General features: G+C 41.0%; 1 protein-coding gene across 3 annotated transcripts in view; it reads right to left on the bottom strand.

The window, feature by feature from the left end:
- OXCT1 (3-oxoacid CoA-transferase 1) overlaps positions 1–26,461 on the bottom strand; it is a 154,580-nt gene that overhangs the window by 27,251 nt on the left and 100,868 nt on the right. For all 3 annotated transcript variants that reach the window (XM_047766433.1, XM_047766441.1, XM_047766450.1), the window contains exon 14: positions 2,225–2,314. In XM_047766433.1, the coding sequence (XP_047622389.1) occupies positions 2,225–2,314 (90 nt within the window). The remainder of the gene's footprint in view (positions 1–2,224; positions 2,315–26,461) is intronic.

Here is a 26,461-nt window from a genome sequence, read left to right as displayed (position 1 = left end):
CATCCTTTTGCCTCTGAAATGAAGTATTTTGGATGCTTCTACAAGGCATTTCTCAGAAGTCACCTTCGTTGGTTTCATTTCTGTTGTTCCATATTTATGCTTCACTGCTCACTTTTCACTATTTACTAAATAATTTATGATAATTTCACATTTACTATACTTTTCACAATGAAACTGCTTTGTGGCACACATCACTCTGTAACAGAACTCCCCATGGGAAGCAAGTCAGATGTAAATCTGCCAGCTCCTAAGCTCTCTCACAATGCCGCCTCACTAAATAAAAAAGGGCAAACCAACTACCACTTCCACTCAAAATAGCAGGTCTCAAGGAGAGAACAGGAAGCTTTCGATTTAAAACTAAGACTTATAAGAGTTCCCATCGTGGCGCAGTGGTTAATGAATCCAACTAGGAACCATGAGGTTGCGGCTTCGATCCCTGCCCTTGCTCAGTGGGTTAAGGATCCGGCGTTGCCGTGAGCTGTAGTGTAGGTTGCAGACGCGGCTCGGATCCTGCGTTGCTGTGGCTCTGGCATAGGCCGGCAGCTACAGCTCCGATTCGACCCCTAGCCTGGGAACCTCCATGTGCCGCGGAAGCGGTCCAAGAAATAGCAAAAAAAACCCCAAACAAACAAACAAAAAAAACCTAAGACTTATAAAGGAGAACGAACAAAGGGCATAGAGAGTAAAGAGGGTACTTGGCCCCAATATCAACTCTGCAAATCATCAGAAGCCCCGGGATTCAGGTTAGGCAGTCATTTAAGCTCAGCTGGTTCAAAGATAATGAGTTGGAATAAGTAAGAAAATCATACTGATAGCTCGATACATAGAAGAATGGCTTCTGGAGTCAGAGGTATTCAGGTCCAATCTCAGTTTCACTAGTTATGTGATCTCAGGCAAGTTACTTAACTTCTCTGAAGCTCTATTTCTGGAACCATAAGAAAAACCTGTATCAAGTTCATGGGTTTATATAGGCAAATACACGCAAAGTGCTAAGAGTACTACTGGTGCAGAGTAAGCTCAGTGGATGGGAGCCATCACTATCGTAGGATGATATCATCATCAGCATCATTATCAAATGTTAAGCCCCATGAGGTCACTGATTCTTGCCTACTTTTGGTCATTGCCAAATCCAGCAGTGCCCAGAACACAAGAGGCATTCAATAAACAGTCAATGACTTATCAAAATAAACACATAACATTTGTCAGAACAAGGACACTTGCTATCACCAAGTCTATCACTTGCTAACACCTTCTCAAAATGGCACCTCCACAGCTTTCATTAAGAGGCCGTATTATCCATTTGAATATACTGTGAAAAACCCATATCCTATTGTGCTATTCATTTTGCACAGAGATAGCAAACACTATAATCATCTTTAAACTTGAACCAACATACCTGCATCTGATTAAAGATGCTCTGCATCTTTAATCTTGAATCAACATACCTGCTCTTGAATCAACATACCTGCTTTTTTTTTTTTTGAAATTGAAGTATAGTTGATTTACAGTGTTGTGTTAGTTTCAGGTGTACAACAAAGTGATTCAGTTATATATACACATACATCTATTTTTTTCAGATTCTTTTCCCTTATTGGTTATTACAAAATATTTGGTTCCCTGTGCTATACCGTAGGTCCGTGCTGGTTATCTATTTTATATATAGTAGTACGTGTATGTTAATCCCAAAGCTTTTTACCTTGATATAACTTTTACTTTTAATGTGTATATGAGGCAAATAATCAAAGAACACCCTGATGTTTACTTCAAAGTTAAACAACCATTTAGCTCAATGATAATAAATAAAAGCTTTTATTTGTAACCTTTCTCTGTAAAATATAAATGCTATCAACTTGAGTGATTGAGAGAAAACAATAAAAACCACAGTCACGGAGTTCCTGTTGTGGCTCAGTGGTTAACGAATCCGACTAGGAACCATGAGGTTAAGGGATTGATCCCTGGCCTTGCTCAGTGGGCTAAGGATCTGGCGTTGCCGTGAGCTGTGGTGTAGGTTGTAGATGCAGCTTGGATCTGGCATTGCTGTGGCTCTGGCACAGGCTGGTGGCTACAGCTCTGATTAGACCCCTAGCCTGGGAACCTCTACATGCCGCAGGAGCAGCCCTAGAAAAGACCAAAAGACAAACAAACAAAAAAAAAACCCACAGTCACATGACTTGGTGTACAGGATTTCAGCATAGTGTGATTTTTTACAAGCAGCCATCGTTACCTTTGCAGAATGCTCCATGGTGACCACCACTTTGGTTTTGGCACTGGACACTAGATCCATAGCCCCTCCCATTCCTTTCACCAGCTTCCCCTGCAAAACAGAAACAAAATAAGAAGCAATTCTCTTTCACTTTTTTAGTATGTGGCAGAACAAAATTGACCTGCAAGAAGAAGCCACTGGAATAAACACACATTGATCTTCACTGCTTGAACTTTATGACCTTAATATTCTGCTGTTCTATTACTCTATGGTGGAAGGATAAGTTTGGGATAAATATTACAACGTCACATTTTATTAAGCATAGCTAACAGTATTTTGCCAACAATATATTAGCAGTTAGCAGTCAGACAATTGGTGGATAAGAAAAATCATAAAAACCTTTCCAGAATTATGGGCACATTGCTATTACCACAATAATATGAGATTGAAATCCACACATCCTTGACATCCATTTCTTTCTTTTTAAACTTATAATTGACACCACTGAGTCTTCCCTCACAGACATTTTCTAAAGCACTCTCTTGGATTTCCTGCAGATTAAAAAGCCATTACATAGTAAACTAAGGCCTTAGTATTGTTTCCCTAGTAATGATTAATATGGAAGGTGTGTTTCTCTTTCTAAAACTTGGCATTTACCTTACTCTTAGAAAAATAAACCAAACCAAAACAAAAATATATTTCTGTTAAGCAAAAACAAAAAACAGAAGCAGAGTTCAGGATCCTTTCACCAGTACCATTCTATTTTTGTTCATCTGTCCAGCTCCTCATTCATTAAACATTTACCCACCTTCTATGTACCATATATCCTGCCTGAATAATTCCCACTGACTAGTCTGTCTCCTGGTTACAGAGTTTGGAAAAAGTGTTCCCAGAGATGATGAAATAAATTCTTACTCAAGTAGATTGAGGAGAAATGTTTCTAACACTGAAACTTCCTGAAATTTTAATTTAATGCAAAATCCACTTGCTGATTTGACAGTAAACTCTTTCAGGGCTCTCAGCTCCTTTCCCATAATTTCATAGCCATAAGGAGATTAGGCAATGTGCTCACACCTGGCTTTAAAACATGGTCTCAATCCCCTGATTTCAGAGATATTTTAGAGGTCAATGAAACACTGCATGAACATGAATTAGATGGGCAGTATGAAAGAAAGGAGCAGGTAATTAGGATATTTTCATGGTTTGGAGCCTGCCACTAAACGACATGGGAGCTGGCAATGGCCGGGGGGTTGGGGGGAGGGTGTTGTAGAGCAAGAAAGGAGTAGAAAAGTACAAAATTAGTCTGACTTCAGACATGTTAAGTTTGCCATGAAGCAGAATATCTATGTGGAAGTATATATTTTATATTTCTGTAAGCCATGCCTTCATCCTTAGTTGGCTTCAATTTTAATGAGTTAGGCACCAGGTCATGATATTTCTCTAGAAAACACTGATACTTTATAGAATAAAATATGGATAAGTTAGAGATGGAAGTAATGAATGTCTATCATAAACTCCAATTCTAGGGAAGTTTGAGATTTTTTAAAGCATCAAAAAATACTAAAATGGAGTTCCCGTCATGGCGCAGTGGTTAATGAATCCGACTAGGAACCATGAGGTTGCGGGTTCAGTCCCTGCCCTTGCTCAGTGGGTTAACTATCCGGCGTTGCCATGAGCTGTGGTTAGGTTACAGATGCGGCTTGGATCCAGCGTTGCTGTGGCTCTGGCGTAGGCCGGTGGCTATGGCTCCAATTCAACCCCTAGCCTGGGAACCTCCATGTGCCGCAGAGGCGGCCCAAGAAATAGCAAAAAGACAAAAAAAAAAAAACTAAAATTAGTCCACTTTAAAATGTCTCAACCAGCTATGGTAAGAACATCCAGCCAGTCTCAGCTTCCACAGATAATGAGGCAGACTAATGTAAGTGCTAGAAGAATGAGGAAGCCAAGGAAAACCAGAAACTAAACAAGTGTGTTAAAAATTCCTTACATTAGGGAGTTCTCGTCGTGGCGCAGTGGTTAATGAATCCGATTAGGAACCATGAGGTGGCAGGTTCAATCCCTGCCCTTGCTCAGTGGGTTAAGGATCTGGCGTTGCCGTGAGCTGTGGTGTAGGTCGCAGACGCGGCTCGGATCCAGCGTTGCTGTGGCTCTGGTGTAGGCTGGTGGCTACAGCTCCGATTCGACCCCTAGCCTGGGAAACTCCATATGCCGAGGGAGTGGACCAAGAAATGGCAAAAAGACAAAAAAAAAAAAAAAAATCCTTACATTAGAACCCTCCTGCACTGTTGTTGGGAATGTAAACTGGTACAGCCACTATGGAGAACAGTTTGGAGATACCTTAGAAATCTATACACAGAACTTCCATATGACCCCACAATCCCACTCCTGGGCACATAGCCAGACAAAACTCTACTTAAAAGAGACACATGCACCCGCATGTTCATTGCAGCACTACTCACAATAGCCAGGACATGGAAACAACCCAAATGTCCATCAACAGAGGATTGGATTCGGAAGATGTGGTATAAATACACAATGGAATACTACTCAGCCATAAAAAAAGAATGACATAATGCCATTTGCAGCAATATGGATGGAACTAGAGACTCTCATACTGAGTGAAATGAGCCACAAAGACAAATACCATAGGATATCACTTATAACTGGAATCTAATATCCACCACAAACGAACCTTTCCACAGAAAAGAAAATCATGGACTTGGAGAATAGACTTGTGGCTGCCCGATGGGAGAGGGAGGGAGTGGGAGGGATCAGGAGCTTCGGGTTATCAGATACAACTTAGAACAGATTTACAAGGAGATCCTGCTGAGTAGCATTGAGAACTATGTTTAGATATTCATATTGCAACAGAACAAAGGGTGGGGAAAAAAATGTATACATGTAAGGATAACTTGATCCCCTTGCTGTACAGTGGGAAAAAAACAATTCCTTATCCTTGAAAGATTACACAGTCAAAAAAAGAACAAAATAATGCCATTTGCAGCAACATGGATGGACCCAGAAATTATGAGGCTAAGAGAAGTAAGTCAGAGAAAGACAAATATCATATAAGATAACTAATATGTGGAATCTCACAAAAAAATGATACAAAAGAACTTATTTACAAAACAGAAGCAGAATCAAAGATTTTGAAACAAAACTTAGGGTTACCAAAGGGGAAACGTTGGGGGGAGGGATAAATTAGGAGTTTGGAAATAACATATACACACTACTATGTATATACAAAAGGTAAGTAACAAGGAAGGACCTACTGTATATCACAGGGAAATCTACTCAATACTGCATAATAACCTATATGGGAAAAGGATCTGAAAAGGAATGGACATAGGCATATATACAACTGATTCACTTTGTTGAACACCTGAAACTAACACAGCATTGTAAGTCAACTGTACTCCAGGAAAATTTAATAAAATAAAAAAAAATAATTCCTTGAATTAGAATATACCAAATGCAGATTTTGTCCCCATGACACAATGATTACAGGTCAAAGCTTATGACAGTCTCTAACAGGACGCGTGTCCATTTTAGTTGAATACTGAATTACACATTTTAAGTCATCGTCAATTATTTAAGAAATATTTACAGGGCACCCACCGGGTACGAAACACTGTGCTGACAGGAATATAAAGAGCTAAAAAATATGTTGGAAGAACCGTCTCTTTATTTCTATTAAAAAGAACTTTATCTCTTAAATGAAGAGCCTTCGTCCTCATAGATTCTAGGGGATCTAATGCTTTGTTCTTAAAGCACACGCTACAAATTTCAAAGCACTATTCTGATACTTAAATATTTGTTTCAGAGAATGAGAAAGGCATAAAATTAGGTGCAGAACACTTGAGATCATTCTATTAACCCAGTGTGTGACATTGGCAAAATACCAAATACCTTTGAATTTAGGCTCATTATCTCTAAGCCAAGAATAAGACCTCTGCCCTATCATAACGCAGTTGTGAGGAACGGATGAGTTAATGTATAACAATGTGGAGTAAATAAAGTTTACAAATTTAGTGACTCATATTTTCAGTCAATTCAGTTTACTGGGTGTCTAGTATGAGCCTGCTATCGAACTGGGTGTTAGAACTAGAGATTATCAAGATAAGCTTCTTTTCCTCATAAACATCATCATTGGGGAAGGGAAAGCATCCGTGAATAATTAAAGAGACCTGAACCAAATTTTCTCTCTCTAAAGGAAGCATTCCTCAATTTTCCCTTATCCCCAAGGCAAAGCTAAGTGCCCTTTCCCTGTGTCCCTGCACTATTCAGTACATAATTCTCTCTCTCTCTCTCTTTTTGACCATGCCCAGGTGGAAGTTCCAGGGCTAGAAATCAAACCTGCACCACAGCAGTAACCAAAGCCACAGCAGTGACAGCGTGGATCCTTAACTGGTTGAGCCACAAAGAACTCCCTCAATATGTAATTCTAACCCAGTAAATTTCAACTTTTTCCTTCTCTTTTATCATTGTCTTTTCTTTTTCTTTCTTTCTTTTTTCTTTTTTTTTTTTTTTGGCATTATAGGTGCTTGGGTGAATGAGTAGATGAATGGCTTAACCTAACATAGGTATGCTCAAGTTCTAGCACAGAACTAAGAAGGCAACTGCTAACTGTGCCTGGGAGGCAGGAATGGGAGGGAGAAACACAGGGGGATTTCACAGAAAAGGTGTTTCACAAAAGCAGTCTGCCATATGAGACAGAGAACAGCAGTGGCTCCTAGTAGAAAGCATTTCTAGCATAACTGGAAAACATTCAAATATTTGGTTTTCAGAAGTAAGTTCATTGTATCAGAAAAAGAAAATAAAGAAGCTCTCCCCATTTCAATTCCCAAGTGATTTCTAAAACAGGATTAATTGCTTAAGGAAAACAATGCAGTCTATCTATTCCAGGAGAAAAAAAAAAACAGGGTTATATAAGACATACTCTTTGAATTAAGTGGGAAATTCAAAACTGCCTCTCAACACAACTCAGCTGGCACTCTTTTGGACACAACTACTCTCCCAGACCTCTACTGCAGTTGGGGTAGACATGTTCTAGACAATGGAAGAGAGGGAGATAATATCCATGGTTTTCAAGCTCTGGCCCATAAAAACCGTTCTCATGCTCCTCCGCCTTTGGACACTGCATTTGGACTCCTCTGCATTTGGACACTGACATCCAAAAGGACCTCAATGGCTCAGTGGTTAATGAATCCGACTAGGAACCATGAGGTTGCGGGTTCAAACCCTGGCCTTGCTCAGTGGGTTAAGGATCCAGCAATGCTGTGGCTCTGGCGTAGGCCGGTGGCTACAGCTCCAATTCAAACCCTAGCCTGGGAACCTGCATATGCCGCAGGAGCAGCCCAAGAAATGGCAAAAAGACAAAAAAATAAAAATAAAAATAAAAAAACAAGAGGACCTCAAAGACGACCGAGCCTTCCTCAGCCTGGATCCTTAAATGACCATGTGTGGCAGAGCCCACCAACACAGAAACACATGGCATTGCTCATTATGAGTGAAAAATAAATATACAGGGTGCTGAGTCACTGAAATCAGAGGGCTTATTTGTTAGAACAGCTGGTGTGACTAATACAATGATGTGGGGCCCAAATGAGTTCGAAGTAAGAGAGAATTCAGTGTAGAACTGGAACTCACTGTTACAGCTGTACAACACAGAGGGGTCCTAAGCAGGCCTCTTAAGTAGTCGTCTTATCACTGCTCCTCAAGGGAGGTGACTATGCCAGACACTGTCCTCCACCCCGTCATTTACCTCTCTACCCAAATGTCCAACACACTGCTTGACATTTTACAGAGATGACATACAGATCTCACCTCTATCTTCATCTACCTCCCAGAAATCCAACATCCTATTCAACATACAAAATGAAAAGCTAATAAAACAGAGAGGTTAAGGAGCTAAAAACATACCTTTAAATAAATCACAAGAGTGAAAGTAATACTTGGAAAAAAAACTAGCCCTATAATGAAGAAGAGATTCTGGGCGAGATTGAAGCACTGGACCAAGGTGACATAAAGCATCGCTTTCTTTAAAATCTCATCAGCATCAGCAAACATACATTTCTTGAATGGGGCAACTTTAGTTCTAAAATGTATTCTGGCTAGCAAAATGGAGGGAACACTGCTGGATACTCACTTCATGGCCAACTCATCTTTTTGTAGTTAAGGATGGGCTCTGACATCAAATACGGAAAGGATACTACAATAAAATAAACTTGAATGCTGCAAGGCCTATAATGACAGTTACAACACTTTTCTAAAAAGATAATGACTCAAGCATGATCCTCCATTCACAAATATTTTCAAGGTCTATTAGAAACAAAGAACTAAAACAGAAGTTAGGAATAAAAAATGAATATGGACGGGAGGACAAGATGGCTGAGGAGTAGGGGGACACGCTCGCCCTCTCCCACAAACACAACAAAAAAAGCACATCTACAGAATAAATGACTCGTACAGAACAGCAACCAATCGCTGGCAGAGGAACCTAAACTCCAATAACGGCAAGAAGTTCGTGACATTACTGGGCAGAACGGGAGAAAAGAGGAGAGTGAGAGAAGGTGAATCCGAGCGGACAGGCGCTCCCGAAAGGGAACTGCGGAGGAGAAAGGGATCCTGCACCCTGGAAAGTCACCTACACGGGGGAAAGATCAAATGAACCGGAGGAATCTCCAGATGCAGAGAAGAGTGTAGCAGTAAGTTGGAGTACGGAAAAGCTGATCAAGAACCGAACGGACCATCTGAACTACGGGCACAGTCACCAAAATTGAGACGCCTGGGTGGCGGCTGGGCACCGAATCCTCGGCTCCAGAGGTTAGTCCCCGGGAAAGGGCCGGGGGAGGCCTGGGTGGGGGCTGGGCACCGAGACCTGGCCTCTGAAGGTTGGTCCCCCAGAAAGGGCCAGGGGACACCTGGGTGGGGGCTGGGCACCAAGGCCTCGCCTCCGAGGGTTGGTCCCTGAGAAAGGGCCAGGGGACGCCTAGGTGGGGGCTGGGCACCGAGACCTCGGCTCCAGAGGTTAGTTCCCGGGAGAGGGACGGGGGACGCCTGGATGGGGGCTGGGCACCAAGATCTTGGCTCCAGAAGTTAGACCCTGAGAACGGGCTGGGGGGCGGGGCGGAACGGAAACTGCTTGGGAGGTCTAGAAACCATTTGATGGGGCAGAGACTGCCTGGGAGACTAGAAAACAAAGCTGTCGCAGAGGAAGGGAGCAATACTCTAGGGGCGGGGAAGTGGAAAGCTGCATCAGAGGGAACCTGGGAGAAGAGCCTGGTCTGCGCCCATGCTGGGGAGGGGAGGGAAGAAGGGGTGGGTCCCCATAGAATACCCCCCATGCCAGAGCAAGCTTACAGGCCCAATAGCTAGCTGAAAGCTGTGCTTCCCAGTGCATCCCCTCCCTGCACCCCCACCACCCACTATGCTCTCGCCAAACCTGGGGCTGCCTGCCATCCAGGAGGGCTGGCCTCAACAATTGCCTATCACCGCAGGGGCTGTCCTGCTTGCCCTTTGGAGGGGCTACGCTTCCGCAGAGCAGCACCAAATACCACCAGCCCCCAAGAAAAGGCCTGCAGCCCAGAAAAGCTAGAACAAGCCTAGCCAGGCCGTGAATAGATCTGCCTAATTCTCGGACGGTTTTTCTGAGTTGGGCTGCCCCGGGGAGGAGCCTCTTGGATTTCCAGTGGCCCTGCTACCCGCCCAAGCCCCCAGGGGGTGCCAAGACCTAGTGGATCAGCTGCATAGGACTGCCAGCTCCAGGCAGGACCCCCTACAGTCCAGAAAAGCTGCAACAAGCTTGGCTGAGTCAGGAAAAGATCTCAGACGGTCTTTCTGAGTCAGGCTGCCCTGGGAAGGAGCCTCTTGGGTTTCCAGCGGCCCTGCTACCCGCCCAAGCCCCCAGGGGGTAGCCCACTCCCGCAGAATAGCTGCTCAGCACCACCAGCCCCCTAGAAGAGCCCCTGCGGCCCAGAAAAGCTGCAACAAGCTCGGCCAGACTGTGAAAAGATCTGCCTACATTCTCAGGCCAGCCTTCTGAGTTGGGCTGCCCTAGGGAAGAGCCTCTTAGGTTCTCAGTGACCCAGATAGCTGCTCCAGCCCCCAGGGGGTGCTGCACTCCTGAGGAACAGCTGCCCAACACCGCCAACCCCCTGCAAGAACCCCACAGCCTAAAAACACCAGAGCAAGTGCTGCATGACCAAGTGAAATCTGCTACCATCGTGGTGCGGACCTCCCAGTCCTGTCTGCCCTCAGGAAGCCCTCCTTTGCTTCAAAGAAACACTGTTAGCCCCATCAACACTCCAGAAAAGCCACACTGCCTCAAAAAAGATTGACCAACAACGCCAGCCCTCAGGAAATATTCCACGGCAGTGACAAGGCAAACACTGCCCGGTAACGGAGACTACAACTCCCTCAGGAGAAAGAAAACAACAAGCAAGATGAAGAAGTTGAGAAACCATCCCCAGTCAAACCAACAGGAGAACTCACCTAAAACAGTCAACAATGAAACAGATCTCTGCAGTCTGACAGACCTGGAGTTCAAAAGAGAAATAGTGAAAATACTGAAGGAATTAAGAGAAGATATGAACAGTAATGCAGATACCCTCACAAAGGAATGAGAACATATAAGGAGGAGCCAAGAAAAACTAGAACACTCATTTGCAGAGATGCAAACTGAACTAAGGGCAGTAAAAACCAGAATGAATAATGCAGAAGAACGAATCAGTGATATGGAAGATAGAATAATGGAAATCACCCAATCCAGTCAACAGACAGAAAACCGAATCCAAAAACTGGAAAGCAATATAAGAGACCTATGGGATAATATAAAGCAGGCCAATCTACGCATAATAGGAATTCAAGAAGGAGTAGAAAAAGATAAGGGGATGGAAAATATATTTGAAGAAATTATCGCTGGAAACTTCCCAAATCTAAAGGATGCTGGGTTCAAGATACAAGAAGCACAGAGGGCCCCAAACAAACTGAACCCAAAGAGACCCACACCAAGACACATCATAATAAAAACGGCAAAAGTGAGTGATAAAGAGAGGATCCTAAAGGCAGCAAGAGAAAAACAGAATGTTACCTACAAGGGAACCCCCATAAGAATATCAGCTGACTTCTCTACAGAAACACTACAGGCCAGGAGGGAATGGCAAGAGATATTTAAAGTGCTCAAAGGAAAAAATATGCAACCTAGAATACTCTATCCAGCAAGAATATCATTTAACATAGAAGGGGAAATAAAAACTTTTTCCAACAAACAAAAACTTAAAGAATACTGCAACACAAAACCCAGGTTAAAGGAAATATTGAAAGGGCTTCTCTAAACCAAAAAGAAAGAGAATGAAAGGGAAGAAAAAAGAAAAAAAAAAAAAAAGAAGAGGAGGAAGAACTAGGACTGAGGAAACCGCAATCAGAGAGCAGTCACTCAAATAAGCCAGCATACAGATTTAATCATGAACAGGCCTCAAACAAAATAAAATTAAAAAGAAAAAAATAAAAAAGAGTCATCAAAACCATAAAATGTGGGCAAGGGATGTTAGGAAGTAAATAACCCTTTTTGTTTGTTTGTAGGTTTCTCTTCTTAATTTTAATATAGTAATGAAGTGTTTGAACTTACCGGACCATCAGGCTAAAACACACAATTATGGGAAGGGGTTAGCATACCTAAAAAACAGGGCAACCACAAGCCAAAACCAAATATTGCATTCGCAAAAAATGAAAAAAAAAAATACACTCAAGCAGATAATAACAGGAGACCATCCAACCAAAAAAAAAAAAAAAAAAAGAAAGGAAGAATGGAGAACCATAGAATCCACTGGAACACGAGGTTCAAATGGCAATAAATAATCATCTATCAATTATCACCTTAAATGTCAATGGACTGAACGCCCCAATCAAAAGACACAGAGTGCCTGAGTGGATAAAAAGGCAAAAACCTTCAATTTGCTGCCTACAAGAAACTCACCTTAGGACAAAAGATGCATATAGGTTGAAAGTGAAAGGGTGGGGAAAAATATTTCACACCAACAGACATGACAGAAAAGCAGGAGTCGCAATGCTCATATCAGACAAAATAGACTTTAAAACAAAAGACATAAAGAAAGACAAAGAAGGACACTACTTAATGATTAAGGGATCCATCCAAGGAGAGGATGTTACTATCGTCAACATATATGCCCCAAATACAGGAGCACCCAGATACATACAACAAATATTAACAGACATAAAGGGAGATACTGATGAGAATACAATCATAGCAGGAGACCTTAATACCCCCCTCACATCAATGGACAGATCCTCTAGACAGAAAACCAATAAAGCAACAGAGATCCTAAAGGAAACAATAGAAAAGGTAGACTTCATTGATATCTTCAGGACACTACATCCAAAAAAAGCAGAATACACATTCTTCTCAAATGCTCATGGAACATTCTCAAGAATCGACCACATACTGGGACACAAAGCTAATCTCAATAAATTTAGGAGCATAGAAATTATCTCAAGTATCTTCTCTGACCACAATGCCATGAAATTAGAAATCAACCATGGGAAAAGAAATGACAAAAAACTTACTACACGGAGACTAAACAACATGCTACTAAAAAAACCAATGGGTCAATGAGGAAATCAAGAAGGAAATTAAAAACTACCTTGAAACAAATGATAATGAACACACAACCGCCCAAAATCTATGGGATGCTGCAAAAGCAGTGCTCAGAGGGAAATTTATAGCAATACAGGCCTTTCTCAAAAAAGAAGAAAGACCCCAAATGGACAACTTAACCCTCCACCTAAATGAATTAGAAAAAGAAGAACAAAAAAGCCCTAAAGTCAGCAGAAGGAAGGAAATCATAAAGATTAAAGAAGAAATCAATAAAATAGAGACCCAAAAAACAATAGAGAAAATTAATAAAACCAAGAGCTGGTTCTTTGAAAAGGTGAACAAAATGGACAAACCCCGGGCCAGACTCACTCAAAAGAGGAGAGAAAGAACCCAAATAACCAAAGTTATAAATGAAAAAGGAGAAATCACAACGGATACAGCAGAAATACAAAAAACCATAAGAGAATACTATGAACAACTATATGGCAACAAGTTTGACAATCTGGAAGAAATGGACGACTTTCTAGAATCTTACAGCCTGCCAAAACTGAATCAAGTAGAAACAGACCAACTGAACAGACCGATCACTAGAAATGAAATTGAAGAGGTCATAAAATCACTCCCTACAAATAAAAGTTCAGGACCAGATGGCTTCACAGGTGAATTCTATCAAACATATAAAGAGGAATTGGTGCCCATCCTCCTGAAACTCTTTCAAAAGGCTGAAGAAGAAGGAATACTCCCAAAGACATTCTATGATGCCACCATCACCCTCATTCCAAAACCAGAGATACCACCAAAAAAGAAAACTATTGCCCAATATCATTGATGAATATAGATGCAAAAATTCTCAACAAAATCTTAGCCAACCGAATCCAACAACATATCAAAAAAATTATACACCATGACCAGGTTGGGTTCATCCCAGGTTCACAAGGATGGTTCAACATACGCAAATCAATCAGCATCATACACCACAATAACAAAAAAAAAAGTCAAAAATCATATGATCATCTCAATAGACGCAGAAAAAGCATTTGACAAAGTCCAACAGCCATTCATGATCAAGACCCTCACCAAAGTGGGTATAGAGGTTCTCATGGAACCACAAAAGACCCAGAATCGCCAAAGCAATCCTGAGAAACAAAAACCAAGCAGGAGGCATAATCAAAGCCATTTATGAGAAACCCACAACAAATATAATCCTCAATGGGGAAAAACCGAAAGCCTTCTCACTCCAATCTGGAACAAGACAGGGATGCCCACTCTCACCACTGCTCTTCAACATAGTTTTGGAAGTCCTAGCCACAGCAATTAGACGAACAAAAGAAATAAAAGCCATCCATATAGGAAGAGAAGAGATCAAACTGTCACTGTATGCAGATGACGTGATACTATACATAGAAAACCCTAAGGACTCAACCCCAAAACTCCTTCAACTGATTCATAAATTCAGCAAAGTAGCAGGATATAAGATTAACATTCAGAAGTCAGTCGCATTTCTGTATACCAGCAATGAAATATTGGAAAAGGAATACAAAAATACAATACCTCTTAAAATGGCACCTCACAAAATCAAATACCTCGGAATACACCTGACCAAGGAGGTAAAGGACCTATATGCCGAGAACTATAAAACTTTAATCAAAGAAACCAAAGAAGATGTAAAGACATGGAAAGATATTCCATGTTCCTGGATTGGGAAAATCAATATTGTAAAAATGGCCATACTACCCAAAGCAATCTACAGATTCAATGCAATCCCTATCCAATTACCCAGGACATTTTTCACAGAACTAGAACAAACAATCCAAACATTTATATGGAACCACAAAAGACCCAGAATCGCCAAAGCAATCCTGAGAAACAAAAACCAAGCAGGAGGCAGAACTCTCCCAGACTTCAAGAAATACTACAAAGCCACAGTCATCCAAACAGTGTGGTACTGGTATCAAAACAGACAGACAGACCAATGGAACAGAATAGAGAACCTGGAAATAAACCCTCACACCTATGGTCAATTCATCTTTGACAAGGGAGGCAAGAACATCAAATGGGAAAAAGAAAGTCTATTCAGCAAGCATTGCTGGGAAACCTGCACAGCTGCATGCAAAGCAATGAAGCTAGAACACACCCTCACACCATGCACAAAAATAAACTCCAAATGGCTGAAAGACTTAACTATACGACAGGACACCATCAAACTCCTAGAAGAAAACATAGGCAAAACACTCTCTGACATCAACATCATGAATATTTTCTCAGGTCAGTCTCCCAAAGCAATCGAAATTAGAGCAAAAATAAACCCATGGGACCTCATCAAACTGAAAAGCTTTTGCACAGCAAAGGAAACCCAAAAGAAAACAAAAAGACAACTTACAGAATGGGAGAAAATAGTTTCAAATGATGCAACCGACAAGGGCTTAATCTCTAGAATATGTAAACAACTTACACAACCCAACAGCAAAAAAGCCAATCAATCAATGGAAAAATGGGCAAAAGACCTGAATAGACATTTCTCCAAAGAAGATACACAGATGGCCAACAAACACATGAAAAAATGCTCAACATCGCTGACTATAAGAGAAATGCAAATCAAAACTACCATGAGATATCACCTCACACCAGTCAGAATGGCCATCATTAATAAGTCCACAAATAACAAGTGCTGGAGGGGCTGTGGAGAAAAGGGAACCCTCCTGCACTGCTGGAAGGAATGTAAACTGGTACAGCCACTATGGAGAACAGTTTGGAGATACCTTAGAAATCTATACATAGAACTTCCGTATGACCCCACAATCCCACTCCTGGGCATCTATCCGGACAAAACTCTACTTAAAAGAGGCACGTGCACCCGCATGTTCATTGCAGCACTCTTCACAATAGCCAGGACATGGAAACAACCCACATGTCCATCGACAGATGATTGGATTCGGAAGATGTGGTATATATACACAATGGAATACTACTCAGCCATAATAAGGAATGGCATAATACCATTTGCAGCAACATGGATGGAGCTAGAGAATCTCATACTGAGTGAAATGAGCCAGAAAGACAAAGACAAATACCATAGGATATCACTTATAACTGGAATCTAATATCCAGCACAAATGAACATCTCCTTAGAAAAGAAAATCATGGACTTGGAGAAGAGACTTGTGGCTGCCTGATGGGAGGGGGAGGGAGTGGGAGGGATTGGGAGCTTGGGCTTCTCAGACACAACTTAGAATAGATTTACAAGGAGATCCTGCTGAATAGCATTGAGAACTTTGTCTAGATACTCATGTTGCAACAGAAGAAAGGCTGGGGGAAAAAATGTAATTTCAACGTATACATGTAAGGATAACCTGACCCCCTTGCTGTACAGTGGGAAAATAAAAAAAATTATTAAAAAAAAATGAATATGACTATCTACCTTTTTACTAAAAAATATATTTAAACTAAAATCAATACCTTAAATATATTTTATTTACTTTGATTCTACTTCCTAATATCAGAATTATAATAATACAATAAAATTTCAAAAACTTCAATTCATTAAGGTACAGATATTAGACATAAAGATATAGTGATTAAAGTTTTAAATATGAGCTTTGGTGATAAAATGAATACATTTGAACAGTCCTGTGAAATGCCATTTAAAATAAAATATATGGAGTTACCGTTGTGGCTCAGCAGTAATGAATCCAACTAGTATACATGAGGATGTGAGTTTGATCTCTGGCCTTGCTCAGTGGGGTTAATGATCTGGCTTTGCCGTGAGCTGTGCTATAGGTTGCAGACATGGCTCAGATCTTATGTTGCTATGGCTGTGGTATAGGCTGGCAGTTGCAGCTCTGATTTGACCCCTAGCCTGGAATATCCATATGCCACAGGTACAGCCCTAAAAAGCAAAAATAAAATATAAAACACACTGATTCTTGCCATCTTTATCATTAATATTTAAATAGTAATGGCTTATTTGCATATTTGTTACCTATAAATATTCTGCTTTTAAGTGAGAAATAATGTACAATCTATAGAAACAATTTTTAAAGCATTTTTTTTTAATTTGTTTTTTATTTTCTTGTCTTTTTAGGGACTTACCCGTGGCACAGGGAAGTTCCCAGGCTAGGGATTGAATCGGAGCTGTAGCTGCTGGCCTATACCACAGCCACAGCAATGTGGGATCCAAGCAGCATCTGTAACCTACACCACAGCTCATGGCAACATCAGACCCTTAACCCACTGAGCAAAACCAGGGATCTAACCCTCATCCTCGTGGATCCTAGTCAGGTTTGTTAAACACTGAGCCACGATGGGAACTCCAGTAAAGCATTTTATACTAATGCTATGTGCCCCACTGGAAAATGTGAATCAAGTGGAAGAAAAAGAGAAAGACAGCTGTAGAGTGATTTATTAATAAAACTAGGGCTTGTTGTTTAATATTAAACACCAAAAATATTAAGTACCACCTCAATCCAAACGTAAGCCTCTTTATTTCTGTCTCACGTCCCCATTATTAAAAAATGGTCTATGAAAGAAAAGGGCCTCTAAGTGTGTTCCTAGCTAAAGAACAAGAGTGAGGGAGTTCCTGTCGTGGTGAAGGGGAAACGAATCCAACTAGGAACCATGAGGTTTTGGGTTTGATCCCTGACATTACTCGGTGGGTTAAGGACCTGGCGTTGCCATGAACTGTGGTGTAGGTCACAGTCTTGGCTCAGATCCTACATTGCTGTGGCTGTGGCAGCTGTGGCATAGGGAGGAAGCTGTAGCTCCAATTTGACCCCTAGCCTGGGAACCTCCATATGCCACGGTTGTGGCCCTAACAAGCAAATAAATACATAATAAATATTTTTTTTTTTAAAAAAAGGACAAGAGTGAGGGAAAGTACAAAACATAAAATACACATTGCTTAAATACAAAGAGAGAGGTTATAAAAGATTCACAATTTCCATAGTTATGCAAAGTTATAACAAAGATACAAAATATTTTCCTTTTCTGTTACACTATATATTCATAACCAAGATAAATGTGATTTCCTTTCCTTTCAAAAATTAATTGTATTGCCTAGGACAGGTGAATTGATCATGTAAACTGATTAACAAATAACTAGAAATATAATAATTGTCTCTATTAACAAAATTGCTTATAATAAATATCAGTTATCGATCATAACATGGGATGAAAAGAAAAGTACATCAAAAAAAGCAGTATGTGGATAAACTCAAAATTTCATTTTAGTAAGCTCTCTTGCTGCTGGTCTCTGTTTCATCAACATCCCCTCCCTCCATCTCCTCCACATACCCCCAACCCCCACCCATAGATCCGTTCTATAGATTCTTCAACACATTGAAATCTGATTTCTGCCTTGACCATGCCCTTGAAGTGAGAACTACTCAGTCCAGTCTCTAACATTTAATCATTTGATTCAGTAGACACTTTCTGGGTTTATTTTATATATTCCTGGACTTTCTTACTATGTTTTACACAGCATTTCACCAACTTCTTCAAACTCTATACTCACGGGTTTCCATGGTACAAGAGGCTCTCAGGCTCCTTCCTAAAGCATCCTTTTTCCCCCACCAGCTTTATGTGTTGGCCCACTTAAGAGCTCTGTCCTTGGCCTCCTGCGCTTGTCACTACTTGTTCTCCAAGAGTGCCTTCGTCTACTCTCATGATATAAACCACCCTTGTCTTTGAGGTTTCTAAAATATTTCTAGCTCAGATCTTTCTTCTGCATTTCAGATTTCATCATCCAAAAGCTTCCCAGTCTTCCTACAGCACAATCTGCTGGCTGATTTCCAAATCATTTTCTCTCGCCCCTGGGCATACAGGTCACATTTCCCAGCCTTCCTTGAAGTTAGGGTTAGTTATGTGAGTAAGTTCTGACCAGTGGAATGGGGTGAAAATGATACGTAATACTTTCAGAGCTGGACCATAAAACTTTCCAAGAGCAATACTCCTTGTTCCTCCCCCTTTCTTCAAACTACATGTTGAAAATGGTGCAGCCGCAGGAAAGAATCTCAGTCCCTCAATTACTGCACAGAAGAGAGGTGTTTGCTAATCAGGGATACTTACTTTGGTTCTACAAGAGTTGGAAAGAAAAAAATTTCTATTATATTATGTTAATTATTCATGCCTCAACTCAGTAGGTCCAAACGAAATTAAGCATCTTTATCAAGGCAAATCTCATACACCTACTGATTTCCTGTTTCAGTTAGTAGCCAACCAACCACCCACCTCAAGGTCCAGGTCAGAAACTGTTTTACCTCCTTCATTATCTATGTACAATCAATGAGTCATTCAATTATAAAGGACTCATATTTTTCCCAACATTTCTTGAACTTGACCATTTCTCACCCTAGATAAATCCTTATAACTTTTCCATAGGGTGTTGTAACAACGTCCCTACTAGTCAACCCATGTTCACCCTTGTCTCTCTTCAATCTTTCCAACCCACAACCACAAAAATAATCTCCCCAAAATGAGCATTTTATGTCATTCCTCTGCTTACAACTTTTCATTAATTCCCTAGTGCTTTGGAGTAAAGTCCAAGCACCTCACTCAGCCTGCCATGCAAAGCCTTTGACAACCTGGCCATGACCTTCCTCATCTCCTCATACGCTGGCTCCCATTTGTATGCCAGGAATAGTGAGTTGCTTATCTACAGCATATGGCTGCACACTGTGCTGTGAGTCCTGCCTTTGTTCTATCAAGTGTACTCCAGCTTGCCCTTTACTATCAAATTTATGACTCTCCCAGGAAGCATCCACATGCCTCTGTCCCATCCCATCAACAAGATTAGATTAGGGACCTACCTCTCACGGGTGCTCAAACAGTATCCTCACTTATCTCCATTGCTGAACCTGCCACCTGACCTGCATTACAAGCAGGGGCTGATGTTCTACCGACAAGGAATAATGAGACCATCCAGGTAGTTATAATCAAAATTCTTCCTCATAAGAGGCATCCTACCTCCTGCCAACACCGTTTAACCAACACTTGTCATGCCTACCACCAGCACCTAGCAACTTTAAACACAGTAGCAGGCCTCCAAGTCCTACCAGCCATGACTACCATAAGTTCTGATTGATCACATCTATTCTGATTAATCAGTACCTGTGCACTAAAGAACTAAATTAACTTCAAATAGGAAAAATGAATCCTGATCCTAGCTATTAACTATACTGATTCTCTTATTTTGTAAAAGTATAAACACCACTCAGTAGGGTCTCCATACTTCACTTTTGAAACCTCGCCATTCCAAATAAAGAAAAATATCCTAATGTACATAAAATTGATTGTAAGTCATTTACTCCACCTTTGTATAGGAAATTGATAAGCATTTATTAAGTGAATAGTTAACAGTATAAAACTTTCATATTTTCTTTTCCTAAGGTATAATCAATGGTGATGAAATTCCTTTTGGTTATAAATGAAATATTTTGCATATGTTAATTTCTTTGTACAGGGTTAGAAAGACTGACACTGATTTCTCTTTTGGCTGGATTAATAAAACAGAAAGCAAAAGAAAAATCTGTGCTATTTTTAGGTCTGTTTTGAAGCTGTAGTTTCAGTTTTCATAGTCTATTCATAATTCTGCAGAGATGAAAACAAACATCAAATAACCTGGCTAGATGAGTTCCTTGTTTTATCAGGCCTCCTACAGAAGACATCAATGCAAAAAGTTTGAGTAAGCGCTCCAGGTTAGATTATAAGGAGATCTGTTTTTATTTAAAATGATTAATCATTGTTATAAATAAATTATTTAATTGAATTTATTAATAAAACTAAGCACAGGTGGTTCTGGTTCTGTACATTATCCAGAAACAGAATAAGCACAATATTTAAAATTCCAAGGATAAGTTATTTTCTGCATTAATAACGTCTCCCTTCCATTTGGTCACTGAGAGAAATGTAGCAGGATCATATGAAACTGCCCCCACATGACTATGTGTGACCCACCGACACAGGAACTTCACATGGTTGGTGCAAACACATGTTCTAATAGTGGGAACACAGAGCTCATTTATTATGAGAATTTATTATCAGAATTTTTTAAGGGCTTATATTATTTTTAGGAAATCCCTAGGTAATCAACAGAAATGACAGCTAAAATACAAATGGAAGTTAACAATTAATCATTTTTATGTGTCTCATATACTTAAGTATATCAATACCCCCCTCAAACACTCAATGCACATGCAGTATGAAGTTACTGCTGTTTCTTTTGGAAACAGTAAATAGTCTTTCTCAGAAATTTTATTATCTGATTCTTCAAAGGGAGTGTGGGTTGGTTGAGATGAAGTGGGGGAAGTGAGCACTAGAACCACAGGCAGAAGCACATTTTCTCCATCACCTCCTCCCACTGTCGGCAAAGCTCTAAAGAGCACAATTACAGAATTATTATAATTACACTGCCATCTCTGACAGCTGGATGGAATTTTCAGAGAGACACAATAACTAAAAGAATGTTATTAAGGAATACATCAAAATCATTACCAGTGTTTTATCTACAGTGGAAAAGACCAAAAAATAATGTACAAGACAATTTAAAAGTTAAACACACATACACTTAAGAGCAACTGAGAAAGAGTTATATGCATACTAAAGCACATGCTCTATTAATAAAGTTATAGGGTCAGATGAAAGAATATAAAATCATTTTGATTCTACATCAAATTAATAAGCCCTCTGTTTATTCCCAGGGTGTCTTCTAGATTCAGCTGATAGCATAGTTTAATGTCTACCCAGAATTTTCAGCTATGAACATTCATGGGAAATTGATAACCCTTTGGCTGTTGGTGGAGAGACTTTTCATCATTTTCCTTCTATGCAAATCCTAATCTGTAAAATAGGTACTAAGTGTCTTTCACATGTGAAGACAATTTTCACCTCTGGTTTTCTTGGAAGCACACCCCAACTTTGGGATCAGGGGAATTGTGTGCAACATGTTTCCACAAAGATTCAGATTCTGGGGCCATTATGAGTTCTGAGCCCCAAGAGAGAGAAGCATATCATTACTGTAAGTATGACCCACTTCTGGGACCCACACAAAATGCTAAGGAGCCGTGCCACTGTGGGAAGGTCCTAGTATCAAAGGAATTGGAAGGTTTTAGAAACCAAAGATACAATTTCTCCTCTAAAGACCCTGGAACTGAACGTTCATGGAAGATAAAATGGCTCCTCCTCAAACTAGGGTGAATGAGGAAGACAACAAGAACTTTTTTAAAACATTAAGGAGTCCCACCATGGTGCAGCACGTTAAGGATCTGGTGTTGTCTCTATAGTGGCTTGGGTCACTGCTGAGGTACACCTTCAATCCCTGGCCTGGCACATTGGGTTATGTATCCAGCATTGTCACAGCTGTGGCATAGGTCACAGCTGCAGTTTGGATTCGATCACTGGCATGGGAACTTTCATATGCCGTAGATGCAGACAAAAAAAAAAAAAAGTGTTTTGTTTTTTTCTTTTATTTTTTTCCACTGTACACCATGGGGACCTGTACACATAATTTTTCCTCCCAATGTCATGTTGCAATGTTAAATATCGAGACATAGTTCTCAGTGCTACACAGCAGGATCTCATTGTAAATCCATTCCAAGGCAATAGTTTGCATCTGTTAACCCCAAGCTCCTGATCCCTCCCACTCTCTCCCTCTTCCCCTGGGCAGCCACAAGTCTATTCTCCAAGTCCATGATTATCTTTTCTGTGGAAAGGATCATTTGTGCTTTATAATAAATTCCATTTATAAGTGATATCATATGGTATTTGTCTTTGTCTTTCTGGCTTATTTCACTCAGTATGAGAGTCTCTAGATCCATCCATGTTGCTGCAAATGGCATTATGTCATTCTTTTTTATGGCTGAGTAGTATTCCATTGTGTATATATACCACATCTTCCGAATCCAATCCTCTGTCGATGGACATTTGGGTTGTTTCCAAGTCTTAGCTATTGTGAATAGAGCTGCAATGAACATGCGGGTGCATGTGTCTTTTTAAAGGAAAGTTTTGTCCAGATACATGCCCAAGAGCGGGGTTGCTGGGTCATATGGTAGTTCTATGTATAGTTTTCTAAGGTACCTCCATACTGTTCTCCATAGTGGCTATACCAGCTTACATTCCCACCAACAGTGCAGGAGGGTTCCCTTTTCTCCACACCACCCCCTCCAGCATTTGTTATTTGTGGACTTATTAATGATGTCCATTCTTAGTGGTGTGAGGTGGTATCTCATGTTTATTTTTTGTTGTTTTGTTTTTGTTTTTGTTTTTTGTCTTTTTGCCATTTCTTCGGCCACTCCTGCGGCATATGGAGGTTCTCAGGCTAGGGGTCGAATTGGAGCTATAGCTGCAGGCCTACACCAAGAGCCACAGAAACGTGGGATACGAGCCACATCTGCAACCTACACCACAGCTCACAGCAACGCTGGATCCTTAACCCACTGAGCAAGGCCAGGGATCGAACCCACAACCTCATGGTTCCTAGTCGGATTTGTTAACCACTGAGCCACGATGGGAATTCCATCATGTTTTTTTAATTTAGGAAACAAACAAACAAACATTGAAACAGGTTAAAAAAAATTATTTCAGGGAACCTGCCATAAAGTTAATATTATTTATTCTCCTGTGGGCTCAGGCCTCCTCCCAGGTTCCCAACTTGTGGCACACAGCTCCCTAGCCCTTCAGGATATCTCCACACAGAGTCAACCCTGGTCCTCTCCCCAGAACTGACCTCTGGAGCCTGAGTCTCAGCACCCAGCCCCTGCCCTAGCATCTCAGGCCGTGGTGTCCAAGGTGGTGTTACCAATAGTTTGTACAGCTCTCTCTCTGCTTTGCTCTCCTCAATCTGGCTGTTGCACCTCTCTCCAAGGCTTTGAGGTCCCTCCATCTTGGCTGATCTCCCCAACAGCTGGGAGAGAAGCTGGCTGGCTCCCCAGGGTTCGGATTCCTTTCCTCTTTCACAGTTCCCTCTCAGGAGTGCTGGTCCCATCCTGATTTTTTTTTTCCTTCCTCTTCTCTCTCCCTCTATCTTTCTTCCCTTTGTTCTACTCAGTTATGTGGAATGTTCCTTGCCCTTTTTGGAGGTTTAAGTTCTTCTGTTAGCATTCAGTAGATGTACTATGCGAATAGTTCTACATGTAGATGGTTTTTTTTTTTTTAATGTATTTGTGGGAGAAGGTGAGTGCAGTCACTGTTGGGGATGGCAAGAGAAGGGGCAGACTGCTATAGGAATATTTTTCTCTGTGCACATGCAGGCTCTCAGGCAGTGGAATACCTCTTGTGTGGGCTACAGGTGATGGGGCACCTCTTGGAGGGCTATGGGCAGCTTGGTACCTCTTACATGGGCTACAGGTGGTGGGGGCAAACTGCCACAGCCGTCTCAGACTTCAGAGATGATTTCGGCCCACACCAGTAGGGGTCTGTGAACAGGCAACATCTGCAGCCCCAATCTGAGTTCCACACAGAGGAGGGCACTGCAGCCAGAGTACCATGCATTACTGCTTTCACTCCCCTGGGAATGCACACATCCTGCTGCTACCACTGCGAAACATTCTGGGCTCCTCATACACCTGCCTGAGGATCACTGCAACTTCCCAGGGCCCTGTAAGCAGGAGCAGCCTTGCCACCTCCCTGCAGGTCCTCACTACTGTCAGGGACCCAGAAACCAAGCACTGGCCACCAGCCCTGCCCACTGCCTCTATCTCCCTAGAAGCACACACCGCCATACACCAGCACTCCCTATCAAGGGGATAACAGCTTGTACACACTGCAGAAAGAGACAGCAAGCATCCAAAGCAAAAGCAGCCTTCACGCCAAAAAAAAAAATAATAATAATAATAATAATGAGCCCTCATAAAATACCCATGGGCCCTCTCACATATAAATAGCCCTCCAAGACTACAGTACTTGTTTTCCCTAAACTCACAGAATAAGAAAAATATAAGCAAAAATGCAGAAGATCAGGAACCAGTCCCAGTTAAAATAACAGAAGAATTCCCCTGAAGGAGCAAACACTGAAACAGACCTCTGCAGTCTACCAGACACCAAGTTCAAAAAGGAGACAGTGAAAATACTGAAGAAATTAACAGCGAATATGAAGAAATTAAGAGAAGAAATGAACAGTAATGCATATTACTTTAAAAAGGAACTAGAAAATATAAGGAGGAGCCAAGAAAAACTAGAAAATTCATTTGCAGAGATGCAAGCTGAGTTAAGGGTGCTGAAGAGCAGAATGAACAATGCAAAGGAATGAATTAGTGACTAGAGAAGGTGTGGAGAAAAGGGTACCTACCCTCCTACACTCTTGGTGAGAATGTAAAGTGGTACAACCACTGTGGAAAACAGTATGGAGGTACCTCAGAAAACTAAATATAGAATTACCATATGATCCAGCAGTCTAACTTCTGGGCATACATCTGGACAAAACTTTCATTAAAAAGGGCACTTGCACTGCTATGTTCACTGGAGCACTATTCACAATAGCCAAGACATGGAAACAACCTAAATGTCCATCAACAGAAGAATGTGCTAAGAAGATGTGGTACATATATACAATGGAATACTACTCGGCCAAAAAAAAAAAAAAAGGACAAAATAATGCCATTTGCAGCAACATGGATGGAACTAGAGACTCTCATACTAAGTGATAACAATCAGAAAGAGAACAACAAATACCATATGATTTCACTTATATCTGGAATCTAATATATGGCACAAATGAACCTATCAATACAAAAGAAACAAACTCATGGACATGGAGAACAGACTTGTGGTTGCCAACAGGGAAGAGGAGGAAGTGGGATGGACTGGGAGTCTGGAATTAGTACATGCAAACTATCGCATTTGGAGAGAATAAGCAATGAAATCCTGCTGTATAGCACAAGGAACTATATATCCAATCACTTATGATGGGACATGATGGAAAACAATGTGAGAAAAAGAACACACACACACATATATATATGATCACTTTGCTGAATAGCAGAAATTGACTATAAGAAAAATTTTAAAATAAAGTTAATATTATTTAAAAGATATGTAATGAGGGAAATTAAGGAAGCACTAATTTCTATCTTTTTATCTTTCCAAGTCAACTATGCCAGAGCAAGCAAGGGGCAGGAGAGGGGTTTGGAACTGGGACTGAAAATGAAAAGTGAAGTGTCTTTTTAAAAAGTAACAGAGTTCCCATCATGGCTCAGCAGTTAACGAACCCAATTAGCATCCATGAGGATGTGGGTTCGATCCCTGGCCTTGCTCAGTGGGTTAAGGATCCGGCGTTGCTGTGAGCTGTGGTGTTGGTTGCAGACACGGCTCGGATCTGGCATTGCTGTGGCTCTGGTGTAGGCTGGGAGCTGTAGCTCCAATTGGATCCCTAGCCTGGGAAACTCCATATGCCCAAGGTGTGGCCCTAAAAAGCAAAAAAAAAAAAAAAAAAAAAATCAAATCAATGTATAAGCAAAAAAACTTGATTATTTCAGACCCACTTTCTATGGATCCTAAGCTGAGGTACATTTTAAATCCAATACATTTTCAAGTAAGTAACAAGAGCTGTGGTTAAGTGAGAATAATTTATTCTTTTTGGTGGCACAACACTCTGCAGAAGAAATGACCTCATTCACATTCATCTGGATCTCAGGAATGGCCAATATTTGCAGCTG

The sequence above is a fragment of the Phacochoerus africanus genome, chromosome 1 (assembly GCF_016906955.1).
Source record: "Phacochoerus africanus isolate WHEZ1 chromosome 1, ROS_Pafr_v1, whole genome shotgun sequence".
In the NCBI taxonomy this organism is placed as follows: domain Eukaryota; kingdom Metazoa; phylum Chordata; class Mammalia; order Artiodactyla; family Suidae; genus Phacochoerus; species Phacochoerus africanus.
Note: the sequence above shows the minus strand (reverse complement) of the source record. Positions and strands in the feature narration are given on the sequence as shown.